Here is a 12,778-nt window from a genome sequence, read left to right as displayed (position 1 = left end):
GTTGCTATGGCAACATGCTCAAACTTCATGCTGCTACTTTGTTGTTGGTGAACGAGAAACTTTCAAACAGGTGAGAACTAGAAGCTGTGTTTGAGATTGTACCGTGTCAGCAAACAAAAAAAACCTGTAATGACTCTGGGTAATTCACTGTTTGGTTGTCTAAATGTCTAATGGTTGTTTCAGATTGGTTATATAAAAGTCTAAAAGCTAGCGTTCATTATCATGTGCCATGTCGAAATCTCAATATTCGAATGTGTAGTTCTGAGCGCGCTGTCGTTTTGATCAAGCAAGCCCTTCCTATCAAAATCTCTGCAAGTAGCCTACGGAAATTAACTAAGAGAATTGCTGGCATTTTGTCACTTGCTCCCTTAAATGAGGTAAAGTTAAAGTTTTTAGTTTGCCTCAGCGGTATTCTAGGTCGAGATATTGCATGACCAGTGTTTCTACAGCCCCCCCAGGGGCGTTGTGGAGCCCAAGGGGGGCGTTGAGCTTATAGAGGTCAATGGTTGAGAAGGATACAGCTGAAGGGAGGGTGTTACTTAGTTGCCATTGGGGAGAACGTAGTCCATTTGGTTTTTTTTTTTTTTTAACCAAGGGGGGCGTTGGCATGCTTATGATGAGGTCAAGGGGGCGTTTGGAGGCTTATGATGAGGTCCAGGGGCGTTTCTTCAAAAAAGGACTAGAAACATTGATTTAGATCTATTGTAGCCTACATAAAAAATGAAATGCTTTCTAAGTTACTATCCGCCCCTTTTGTCTTTCATTCTGCTTGGCACAGGGAATGAGACTATGCTCTCCAGCAACGATTTTTTGAGATCATAGCCTACAGGGAAAAATCCTGCGGTTCTCCAAATGAAAATAGATTCAACCTGAAGGAGATGTCCTGATAGCACTGAAAATGTTCTCTCCGGAAAGAGACAGGGAGGACAAAGAAACGTTGACTCACCATGCCAAGCTTCCAAACAGAACTAAAATGGACAGGGCACGGCTTGCTGGCCCCTCCAGTCCTGCCAAAGCTGTGGGACCCAGGTGTGAGACAGCAGGTCTTCTCCCACCAGTGTCTCGGTCCAGACCCCCATTAACTGGCCTCCTAGAAACAACAACATTAGGTCTGGCTCCTCTATCACCACCTGTGTCTATGCTGGAGCTTCCCCGAGTGCTGTGTGAAGTTGGAGCTGAGATGGCTTCTAGTGAACCAGTGTGGACAGAGGGCCCTTTCGCAATGTCATCAGTGCTGGGTGCAGATATCCCTGTCAAGGCAGAGCGGCCACTGTCTAAAGAGCCAGCAGTGGACAGGTGAGTAGTCATAATAAGGTACAAGATTCATGAACTGTGGATGAGAGGATTCAAATCTTGTCCCCCAGATTTCCACATCTGCACCCTACTGAAACACAAACATTGAGAAGATACAAGAGATTTATTACAGCCTACTAAACACATATATGAGTGAAATTCCTTTGTTTAGAGGTTCCAATTATATCCCCTCAAAACAGGGGTGGGGAACCTTTTTCATTCGAGGGGCCACTTCAAATTCCTCCAAGGGCCGTAAAAGACCTCTGAGGGCCATGCTATGACCACAAACCAGAATTCCCCCCTGCACTTTAGGCCTATATAAAGGCAGTCACCTTAAAAACAGACCCCACCTTGTCTATGTCCCCTGAATATAACATAATTGTAATATAAATGTAATTTCTATGATTCCTTTACAAAATATGTCATATGTCATGTGAAGATGCATAGCACTGAAATTATATTGGGGGCCGGATGAAATGGCCTCAATGGTCATCGAGACAAATGGCCCTCGAGACATAGGTTCCCCATCCCTGCCCTAAAGTAACAGAGGTAGAGAAAATAGAGAGAAGGCGGATCCTTTGTAGACATATTTAGACTGTTTTGACCGTTCTGTTTTGCCTCACCCTCATGTGTAACTTAACTTTTCATTTTAGGGTGTGTGATAGCATTTGCTGAATCTTTTTTTAACCCTTGCCTGAATGTAATAAATTATTCATTGCTAAAATATACTGTAACTTATTTTGCATTCCCTTCATCATCCTCAAAGACCTTTCGTAATTCTGTGCTTTCATCAATAGCCCTATCACAGCACAAGAATGGTTGAAACAGACCTTTGCTTCCCTGAACACTGTTGTCGAGGAAGGAGTTCAGTGTAAGGTCAGTGATCAAGACATGGAGGGGAAAGCCCCAAAGGCGAGCAAGGCCAAAGCTAGACCCCTCACTGGTTTCGAAGTGGTGGAAATCCTCGCAAAACAGCGGCATCTTGGAAAGATGCAGTTCTACCACTTGCATACGGTGGAAGATGTGCAAATTAGGTAGGTATGCATGGCATATTATGTAGGGGTGGGAATTGGTAAGGAATTCACGATACGATAAGCATCACGATGCACATGCCACATTACAATACTATGACAATGTCTTGCAATACATGTATTATTCTACTTCAGGGGCTAAATGTGTGAAAATAGAGCTGAATTACCACATGCTGTGTACAATCTAGTCTCATATATGAAAGAAAATCAACAGGACTGGAGGCAATATTTGTTTTGCTCATGAACCATTCAAACAATGTTTTTACTCTAATTTTCTTAAAAATCGATTGTTGATGTCATGAAACAATTGCAAAAAGCACAGCAGTTTTTCGATATGCAGTTGTTTTTTTTGTTGAACACCCCTAATATCATGACATCAATCCCACCCCTTTCCTACTTCTGTTACTTGAACACCTTGCATATTTCTAAAATCAGTGCGTGGTTTTAGACTAAACTATTTGCATGCATGTTTTATTATGACCAGACCGTATGATTTACGAGTGGTCCCCAGTAACAAGGTTGGCACAGATTACCACATCTTCTCGCCATACGCCGTGGTACACATTCAAGACGGCATCAGCACATCAGTGCAGAGCCTGGCCGAGTGGTACAGAGACGCCGTGACCTGGCGCAGCCTGAAAGACATTCCACTCTTCAGAAACTTCATACTACACAAGGCATTTACCAGGTAATTACGTGTACCTGGCTCATGTGTAGGTAGTGGGTAGGCTCAGAGATGAGAATACCAATCAGGAGCTTCTCTTTGATTGATTGCTGGTAACTCATCAAGGGAGGAGAGAGCCCTTACTCATTATAAAGATACTACCTTTTACAGAAGCAAATTTTTTTACATGAATAACAAGATTTAGCCAGTACCAACATTTGTTTTTGAACTAGGTCTTAATCATAGGTTTCCATAGTCCTCAGTAACTGATACGTAGTTTGAAGTACAGGTATGAAGACGAATTGGTTCCTGGTGGGGACCACAAAAAAGCTACTTAATGCTACCTATGTGATCATTGGACTTGATGATTGACATGGGTACCGGTATTTATACAGGTGTGTTTGTAACATGCTGCTCGAAACGTCATATCAAAAGAAAGAGAAACGGGAGCCTGGTGTTGTGGATGTTATTTTTGTCGCTCCAGTGGACTTAAAAACCCTAATATCTAACCCAACTGTGAACTCTTTCCTACCTTGTGGATCAGGTGGCGGAGGAATGTCCGTCGCGCCATCCTCCAGCACCGCTCGAACCTGCTGCAGGAACAGCTGCCTCTGGCTGAGCCACAGTTCAGAGACGCCCTCCTCCAGATGTCAAGGTGCACAGCATTATTGTACTGACAATCAGTGATGCGAAACCTGAATTCGTTATTCATTCGTTATAATCCAGTGCCACATATTCCAAATGACCTGCTTTTACCTGTTCAACGATCAGCTGATTCAGAGCTGGTTGTATCAAATTTGTGGCAGGTTTTTAAATTTTGAATCTGGGATTGACACCTCTGTTTACATGAAGGGCACTTTACACATAGCAGTCGTTGACCAAAGTGCTGTTGTGTCATCTGCGGTGGAGAAAGGGATACAATATGCAGGTTATAAAACATAACATCGGCCTAAAATTGGGATTCAGAAAATATTCTTAAAATATATATATATATATATATATATATATACAGTGTTTCCCACAGAAATTTTGGAAACTATGGGCGCAGCCGGGGTTTTTTTGTCCGGGGGGGGTGGGGGGGGGGGGGGGGGTCTTTTCATGCGGGCCTTTTTTTCGGGGGGGGAGCGTTTGTATTCACGCAGCGTAAATGCAAAACGGCAAAACAATGACTACAGTATGACATTCGCGCATGGAGAAACTGTAGGCCTGGGCCTATATTTCAGCCATTTATATTTTGAGAAATAAGGCTGCATAACATTTTACCCATGACTTGTATAATAGTAGTACATTGTCATTGTCAAAAAATGCAGTACAATGAATAATTTCTGTTTACAACACATTGTTTCATTCGTCCCTCATGCAGGGGTCTAGGTAATGAAAACAATAATAAAACAAAATAGGAGCAGAGATAAGAATTTAAGAGCACTGTGAAATTGTTAACGCATAGACAAAAAGGGTCTTAGAGGGTAGGCTATGCCTTTTCCCCCACACATATCTGTAGGCGTACACATTCTACATGAGGGGTCAGTGTTTCCCACAGAAATTTTGGAAACTATGGGGGCAGCCGGGATTTTTTTTGTCCGGGGGGTGGGGGGGGAGAGAGAGAGAGAGAGAGAGAGACTTTATTAATCCCCAAGGGGAAATTGAGTGCCACCTGGTCATACACACAACACATAACAGGAAGACAGGACAAATACATAATAAATAAGAGCTAAGAAAATAAATTAAAATTAAAACAGTCCATCATAAAAACACACAAAGAATCTCAACAACATTATAAAAACATTAAAAATTCACTCAGCAGCTGTTGTTAAAAATTCTGATAGCTGCAGGAATAAAAGATCTTCTGAACCTTTCGGTGGAGCATCTAGGTAGGAGGAGCCTTTGGCTTCTGCCACTTTTTGCGATCAAGCTGAACAATGGGTGGTCGTCCATGCTCAGTACACTTTTAATTTTCCTCATTGTCCTCTCCTCTAAAATCTGCTCCACCGAATTAAAACAAACACCTGTGATGGACCCCGCTGGGGTGGGGTGGTGGGGGGGGGAGGGGGGGGGGGGTTGGTTGCCGTCCTTTTTTTTGCCGTCTTTTTTTTTGGGGGGGGGAGAGTTGTATTCATGCAGTGTAAATGCAAAATGGCAAAACAATGAGTACAGTATGACATTGGCGCATGGAGAAACTATAGGCCTAGGCCTACATTTCAGCCATTTATATTTTGAGAAATAAGGCTACATAATACACATGCAGGGGTCTACGTAATGAAAAAAATAATAAAACAAAATAGGAGCAGAGATAAGAATGTAAGACTACTGTAAAATTGTTAACGCATAAACAAAAAGGGTCTAAGAGGGTAGGCTATGCCTTTTTCCCCACACACATAGGCGTACACATTCTACATGAGGGGTGCTGGTCACAGGGCCAGTTTTTCAAAATTCCTCCCGAAATTCCTCCAACTGTAAAACAAAGCCTGGGGAGTGTTAGTAAACTCATCCCAACTGTCCCTTCTCTGAAGGTTATTTTTAATGCTCCCAAATCCAAGTTAACTACAACTTGACTAGGCTTTTGATCCCTCTGTCTTTCAAGCACTTGTGGTTTTCTCTATAGGATGTATTTACTCCAGGAGGAAAATGCGAAGGAAATCGTAATTCAAATCGTTTATAACAAAAACGGAAATCGTAAAAAAAAAAAAATTAATTTAAATAAAAAATTTTTTTTTTTTACATTTTCGGAAACTATGGCGGCCATATTTAAACTATGGCGGGCCGCCATAGTTTCCTCAATGTATGGGAAACACTGGGGGTGCTGGTCACAGGGCCAGTTTTTTTCCAAATTCTTCCCATTAAAAGGGCTGAACAACATATTACACATTTATGTCTATATTCACATTCATTACACATTAATTTCTATATGCAGCCCGATGTCTCCTCTGCTGTGTCAATGAAGGCATGTCACCAAACTCATTACAACTGTAAAACAAAGCCTAGGGAGTGTTAGTAAACTCATCCCAACTGTCCCTTCTCTGAAGGTTTTTTATATTGCTCCCAAACCCAAGTTAACTACAACAACTTGACTAGGCTTTTGATCCCTCTGTCTTTCAAGCACTTGCGGTTTTCTCTATAGGATGCATTTACTCCAGGAGGAAAATGTGAAGGAAATCGTAATTCAAATCGTTTTTAACAAAAACGGGATATCGTTAAAAAAAAAAAAAAGTAAAATTTTTTTTTTTTTTTTTTTTTTTTACATTTTCGTAAACTATGGCGGCCAAATTTAAACTATGGCGGGCCGCCATAGTTTCCTCAATGTATGGGAAACACTGTATATATCTGAATTCAGGGCTGAATATCAGGTAAAACACAAAATGGCTGGTAGCTCAAACAAGTCGCAGTATCTTCTTAAAGTATATTTGTTGGGTGCTCTTGGATGAAGGGGATCAGTTCAATTCAAAAAAGGGAAAAATCCAGGCAACTCCAGGTGAAAAAGAGGAAGTCCATTAAAAAGCCTTTATTGTCATAGGGCTAAAACATGATTAAAAAAGCCAACATGTTTCGACCGCACTGGTCTTCACATGTGAACATGTGAAACCGCTAGTGAGGGGTGGAGACAGATTAAAAAAACGAAATCAGAGAGAAACTTTTTGGATCCATCACCTAGAGGCAATGGAACATCCTGGGTTAAATGAGGATATTGACTTCACTTGTTTTTTAGAATATTTTTTATAATGTATGCACAATGGGGTTGTGATGTGCTTTCTACTCTACTTATATATTTTTTCTACTGCACATTTTTTTTCTACTGCTTATGTTTGTTTGTTTTTACTATCATATTTGTGATGGTCTAGTATGTATATAGTAGGTGTTCAAGTGGGTCTACTTTCTTAGTATGCATTGGGAAGGGTGGTGGGTGTTTACTCTGGGGTCACATGACCCTTGTGTCACCTTATAGATGAGGCCTTGCTCCTTGTCCTGATAACACAGCCCTGAATATCAGGTGTTGACTAGTAGATGTAATTTCACTTTTACTGTACTGTGTAGCCATAGTAACATTGAATATTTATTTTCTTTTCTGGAAATGTATTATAGAGTTGGTGCCAAGTAACTCACATTTGTGCTGTGTATCTCTGATTTTGCAGACTAATTGAGGAGTTGAAAGAGGTGCATTGGCTTCCTCAGGATGACTCCAAGATGTACACACTTGTTGACTTTCAAAAGAGCCTCCATGAAAGGAATCAGAATTCCCAAAAGTTTCTGGAGAAATTCCTTCTCTATCGCTCAATGTTATTGAGCATGGTATGTGTTTGCTAATTAATCTTATAACAGAGAATATGCATTTAGAATTCTAAATGAAACTACAAGGTGTTGACTTTTGGTGGTGATGGTTTTAAGCATGCTGATAGTGGAACAAAACTGGTAAGCCATTGCATGTACTCGTAAATAGAGAGTGGTTCACAAAACACACCAGAGTTCATACAAAGTAGTAATCTTCTCAATGTTCCTCTTCAAATAAATGCATTTCTAACCTAACTCAGTTTCTCGAGCAACAATACGACTCATTGTCTTTGGCATTAGACCGACATAATTCAATTTTCTGCTCTGGAAAACCCCTTCACAACTCTCTGAACATGCCAGTTGCATGACTTTAGTGTGTAAGTGTCCTTTTCAGTGTTGAGGCGCTTAAAATGTATTTTAGTGCAAGGATAATAATTTTCATACACAGAGCCAGTGTTTGCATAGTGTAATTCTGTAAAACAGAATGGAGTGGCGCATTAAACATACTGTAGCTGACACTTTTATCCCAAGCAGCTTTTCAGCTATTCATAGGTACAGTCAGGGTACAGTATCTGAACACATTGTGAGGGTAGAGTGTGGGGTTATAGTGTCATTATGATTAAGTGTGTGGCTTCATTCTGCATCAGACAGAAAAGACTAATACAGGAAGTGAGAGATGGAGATTGGGAGTGGGAAACGATTCAAGCTGGATTCAAACCTGGGTCCCCAGGTAGCCTGTTTTCATGGCATGGTGCCTTAGCGCGATGCACAACATACATTGACGATTGACGTCTCTGCATAATCTATCTATCTATCTATCTATCTATCTATCTATCTATCTATCTATCTATCTATCTATCTATCTATCTATCTATCTATCTATCTATCTATCTATCTATCTATCTATCTATCTATCTATCTATCGTATCTCACAGGTGCACGAGGACAGCTATTCCGCACACAGGCAGTTGCAAGAGGAAGTCAAGCACTGCAAGCTCAACCAGAGGAGCCAGCCGCTGACCCAGCAGCTGGAGCACAAGGCTGCCCTCCAGAAGCGGCTGGCCCACGCCGACCACACCCTGCAGAGGCTGGTCAACATGGCCTCGCTGGTGGACAGCATGATCGTCCAGAGCCTGGTCACCATCATCCACCGCGAGGTCACCTCCTTCCTCGACATAGTTCTAAAGGTGATGATGGATTTCTTTTGTCTTTAAAAATAATATATATGAAGAGTTCAGATGCAAAACCCCCTAACTCCATTTCTGAAATCCTGCACTTCTATATTTTTAGAGAACCCCTTTGTTGGTTTGGTTTACATTCATGTACTTGATAATACATATAAATAGTTATATTACATAAATACAATTTTTAAATATGCAATTTTGATAGCTTTGTATTAAATAAAAATGAATTAAGATTATTTTCTGAAATGGCACTTAGGGGGTTTTGCATTTGAACTCTTCATATATATATATATGTTTTTCATGGGGCTTTTTGCCTTTATAGTGAACAACACAGTGAATGACATGACAGAAAGGCAGACAAGGAGAGACTCAGACAGGGTAGTTTAGGTAAAGACCCAGGCCAGACCCGAACATAGGCCCCCCATGGGCATGCAAGGCCATTCATGGCACAGTGCCTTAGCAAGATGTGTTCACCCACGATGGTGAATTTCTTGTGCTGTGATTATGTCAAAACCCTGTTCATGTAAACCCTGTTGCTTTGTAGGCAAGTCTTTTTTTTTAGACAGCTAGGTAGTAGGCATCTAATGATCGGTGGAAGAGAGTGTCACAGACAGCAGCTGAAGAGTTTCTGAAATGGATACTTTGCATTTTGTGATGCTCCAACAGTACATCTGTAACATCATGCATGTAATGTCAAAATGATACTGTGTGACATGAGGAAAAATATACTCAAAAACTTCCCTTGCAGAGGAAGAATCCAGGACAGGTCAGTCTGTTTCAAGGAGAGCTCAGATTTGGAGCATCGGACCAACTGACAATGTTCCCGCCACTGCACTTGTTTAAGGAGGTCTTGCATGGTGCTGTGTTATCAGTTGCTGATTCAATTATGCAGGTGAGAGCCAGCATTGATTGATCATCAGCCAGCATCTTTGATCTCAAAACACATTTCATACTTATGAATAATATATGTGATAAATTAGTAATGACCCTTTTGACTCTTTTCATCACAATTAATTTGATTAAAAGTGTCCAACATGATACACACACTTCACACATCACACATTTGCAGATATCTACATGCAGTCATCCATACCATTTAACAAGATATATGCTCAAGGGTCCTAGGCTGATCTTCCACAAAATGTTTTATTTCAGACATTTGACTCTGACAGTGCCCTGACAGCGGACAGTGGACTCACCAGCAGCCCATTGACTGCTATGGCACAAGGCCTCCCCTCTGGAAACAGCCTGTTCACCCTCACCCCCGAGTCCAGCGCTTCAGGTTAGATGCTGTGGTGATATATAGCCATTTGACATTGGTGTTCATGCTCATCATGGTTCAGGATAGCTACATGTCATTTTCTGTTTCGAAACGAGAAAATATTCTGCTGTGCCCTGTCTAAGTATTCATTATGACTGGGAAGATTACACTTTTCATACATAAATAAGATTGATCTTCACTGTGTCTGCAACTTTTAATTTCCACTAATAGACATATTTAGCTGCAAAATTAAGATCAGCAAATATTAGTTTATTTCTAAGTACATTTTCATGTAAAGATCAAAATTTTAAATGGACAGTAGAGTTGCAATCCCTACTCTGGTCACAATCCTACACACTCTACATTTGCAGGTAAAATAACTTTTCAACATCTTTTACTTTAACTACCTTCTCAGCTTCCGAGCTTCAGGGCAGTGACGACCAGACCGACGTGACCAAAGTGGACTCCAGGCCTAGCAGGGTGTGCTTGGAAAGTAGGCTGGTTGTTCCCTGGCAGCAGCCCCTGATGGTGCAGGGCCAGAGGCTACGAGGACACTACTTCCCCCTCTCCCGCAAGCAGCTCAAGTGGTACCTCGGCCTCAGTGCCATCGTGGAGGAGGTGGAGAGAGAGCAGGCTCAGATCATGCAGGTATTATGATCAGGTTTAGAGGATAAGACTACGTAGGTATGTGCAAATGGAACAATCAATAGTACTGATAGTATTACTGTACAGTACATGTAATATTCCATTTTAATTGAAAAAAGGAAATAATATAGATATAAACAAATAAAGTGTAGCTTTGGTGTGTTGTGCAGGTGTCCAAGCTATGATAATGCAAGAAATTATTTTACTTTTGAATGGGTGAACGGATTTGCACAAAATCTAGTTTGGAACATATTCCTGGTGTTCTAGATGGTCTTCGTCCTGTAATACCAATGCAAACATTGTCCCTCGTAGGAAGCCCAGGAAGAAGTCCAGAAACAATGTGTGACTTTCTCCTGGCTGGTGGACATTCATTTGTTTACCAGCGATTGGAGTTCCGGCTCGCTCAACGCCATGAGGGGTTGGACATCTTTGCAGTATGAGGAGTATATCAAGAAAGTTCGCCTCTGGATAGAAAGAGTGCGTGACCTGCCCCCTTGTTTCACTACATCTAACAAGCTTTTCACGGTTAACTTTCTACAGATCCAGACCAATATAGGTGAGTCGACAGAACCATATGGTTGTTACACGGTAGAAGATTTCAGAATGTGAGCAAGACAGTACAAAAGTCAACATGAATTCATTTTTGTCATGTACATTGAACAGTGATTAAACCTGATAAGATATGCTTGTTGTGCTTGTTGTTTGTCCAGGGCCGCTTTTGAACTCTATTGAAGAGGACTTACATAACCTGCTGACGGAAGAGATCAAGCTACGCTCAGAGAATCTGATCTCAGAGCTCAGGAGTCAGTTGGATGGCTTACGAACTCAGCCTACTGACTTCAACGAATTCACTCATTTTGCCATAATGGTACAGTCATGTAGCTTAGTAGACCAGCATATCCACCTTATTACCATGCCCATTATGCACGCCCATTTGTTTTGCTTCCACAGCATTTCCTGTCTACAAATTCCTGTTAGACTGCTCATAAACTTTCTTAATGACTTACTAACACTAGCAACTGGTACAAAATGGTAATGGTGGGTAACCGTAGATAATAAGGTCGATAGAGCGCCCCATTCGGACGCTTCATGCGGGCTAAGATTGTTTCAATTTTGACTGGGAGCTAATGGACAGATCAAAACTACTCTTTCTTCATCCCTCGATCACACATATGCAGTACCTCAAAATGAATAATAATAATCAATGGTCAAGCAATTTGTGAGTAATGACTTGCACTATACAAGAGAAGGTGCATATCTGACGTACAATAGTATATGAATTATACAGTTGATGTTTTAGCCTATGTAACCTTGTATAATTAAAAAGATAGACAATCAAAACGAACAATGCCAGAAATTAAAGGGAAACATTTTACAAATGATTATTATGAAATTGTGTTTAATACTTAACATGTTTGCAAAGTAAAACAAATGTTAAGTAGCCTAGGGAAAAGGAAAGGTGTATCTGCCCTTTTGATCCCAGTAACCTACAGTACTTTTTTACAGATTATTTTGTTTTGCAAACATTTTTTATTGTTTTCGTATTTCAGACAAGAGGAAAAAAACTTACTGGTTTGATTTCTTTACACTGTGCAGGTGGACCGCTGTAAGAAAATGTTTGAAGAGTCTCAACCCCAGCTGGAGTACATCCACTCTCTCCAGGACACGCTGATTGCTCACTTCAGAATCATCAACACAGAGGAGGTTGCCCTGGAGGAAAATGTAAACTAGCAGGCACACTGTTAAAATGAACTCTCAATGTAGTCTTTTTAAGAGTTGAAATTAACTCCATTTCAGATAAAATTTGGCCCCTCTCAAAAATAGCGCAAATTTTGATCTTTGGTTAGTGTGACACTTTCAAAGTTGATTCTACTCAATTTTTTTTTTAAAATATTACTGAATTTCCATGGAGCTGCCAAATGGACATTACATGGTCCTGCTTCCATGGACATGCCTACATTTTTTTTCCCCCGCATACCCCCCCCCCCCCTGAAATATTAATATTATATTCAAAACTAGTTATCGCAATGGCACGTTTTCGATTGGATTTTGATGATGTCACTCTAATGTTCTCCCATTAATTTTCCCAATTCATTATTTGTCACAAAATTTTGTGCAGCCACAGGAAATAGTGGGCCCAGACCTAATACACAGCAGAGAAGAGTACATTAAATCAGTTTGATACTGTTTCTGGAGTGGAAGTATATTATGTAGCAAAAAGGACCTGAAAAATGGACAAGCAGTTAGAAGAACTTGAGGACCCAATGAAACACAAAGACAACCATAAAATATTGTATATTCATTATGTCTCCTGGACTTTGTTATAACATTTAGATGGTGGTGCTTTTCATGCCTTGTGCAGATGCTGGATACATGGGATCAGTTTGCGTTCCTTCTCAAACAAGCAGAGGATACGGTCAGCCATCGTCTCCCATCA

The 12,778-nt window shown here is 40.8% G+C and overlaps 3 protein-coding genes across 3 annotated transcripts; all 3 read left to right on the top strand.

The window, feature by feature from the left end:
* Nucleotides 1-862: 862 nt before the first annotated feature.
* On the top strand, nt 863-6,932 carry LOC134454828 (dynein heavy chain domain-containing protein 1). The gene is made up of 5 exons (XM_063205986.1): nt 863-1,296; nt 2,091-2,327; nt 2,809-3,012; nt 3,533-3,643; nt 6,929-6,932. Exons 1-5 carry the CDS (start codon nt 899-901, stop codon nt 6,930-6,932), a joined length of 954 nt encoding a protein of 317 aa, XP_063062056.1. The 5' UTR covers nt 863-898.
* Nucleotides 6,933-7,927: 995 nt separating this feature from the next.
* LOC134454827 (dynein heavy chain domain-containing protein 1) lies at nt 7,928-9,348 on the top strand. The gene is made up of 3 exons (XM_063205985.1): nt 7,928-7,981; nt 8,187-8,438; nt 9,184-9,348. Exons 1-3 carry the CDS (start codon nt 7,928-7,930, stop codon nt 9,346-9,348), a joined length of 471 nt encoding a protein of 156 aa, XP_063062055.1.
* Nucleotides 9,349-9,607: 259 nt separating this feature from the next.
* Nucleotides 9,608-12,763, top strand: LOC134454826 (dynein heavy chain domain-containing protein 1; the record flags this gene model as incomplete). The annotated part of the gene is made up of 6 exons (XM_063205984.1): nt 9,608-9,717; nt 10,112-10,344; nt 10,654-10,897; nt 11,052-11,209; nt 11,938-12,063; nt 12,704-12,763. Coding segments are annotated over exons 1-6 (885 nt in total), but the record flags the coding sequence as incomplete, so codon positions are not given.
* Between the last annotated feature and the right edge of the window lie 15 nt (nt 12,764-12,778).

This window comes from Engraulis encrasicolus, chromosome 8 (genome assembly GCF_034702125.1).
Source record: "Engraulis encrasicolus isolate BLACKSEA-1 chromosome 8, IST_EnEncr_1.0, whole genome shotgun sequence".
In the NCBI taxonomy this organism is placed as follows: domain Eukaryota; kingdom Metazoa; phylum Chordata; class Actinopteri; order Clupeiformes; family Engraulidae; genus Engraulis; species Engraulis encrasicolus.
Note: the sequence above shows the minus strand (reverse complement) of the source record. Positions and strands in the feature narration are given on the sequence as shown.

Excerpts from the sequence above, each read along its gene's own strand:
- LOC134454827 (XM_063205985.1), top strand. The coding sequence starts at position 7,928 with ATGGAGATTGGGAGTGGGAAACGATTCAAGCTGGATTCAAACCTGGGT. Across the intron at positions 7,982-8,186 it reads ATTCAAACCTGGGTCCCCAG|GTGCACGAGGACAGCTATTC; the intron begins GTAGCCTGTTTT and ends CGTATCTCACAG. Across the intron at positions 8,439-9,183 it reads TCCTCGACATAGTTCTAAAG|AGGAAGAATCCAGGACAGGT; the intron begins GTGATGATGGAT and ends CTTCCCTTGCAG.
- LOC134454828 (XM_063205986.1), top strand. The coding sequence starts at position 899 with ATGTTCTCTCCGGAAAGAGACAGGGAGGACAAAGAAACGTTGACTCAC. Across the intron at positions 2,328-2,808 it reads GTGGAAGATGTGCAAATTAG|ACCGTATGATTTACGAGTGG; the intron begins GTAGGTATGCAT and ends TATTATGACCAG. Across the intron at positions 3,013-3,532 it reads CTACACAAGGCATTTACCAG|GTGGCGGAGGAATGTCCGTC; the intron begins GTAATTACGTGT and ends CTTGTGGATCAG.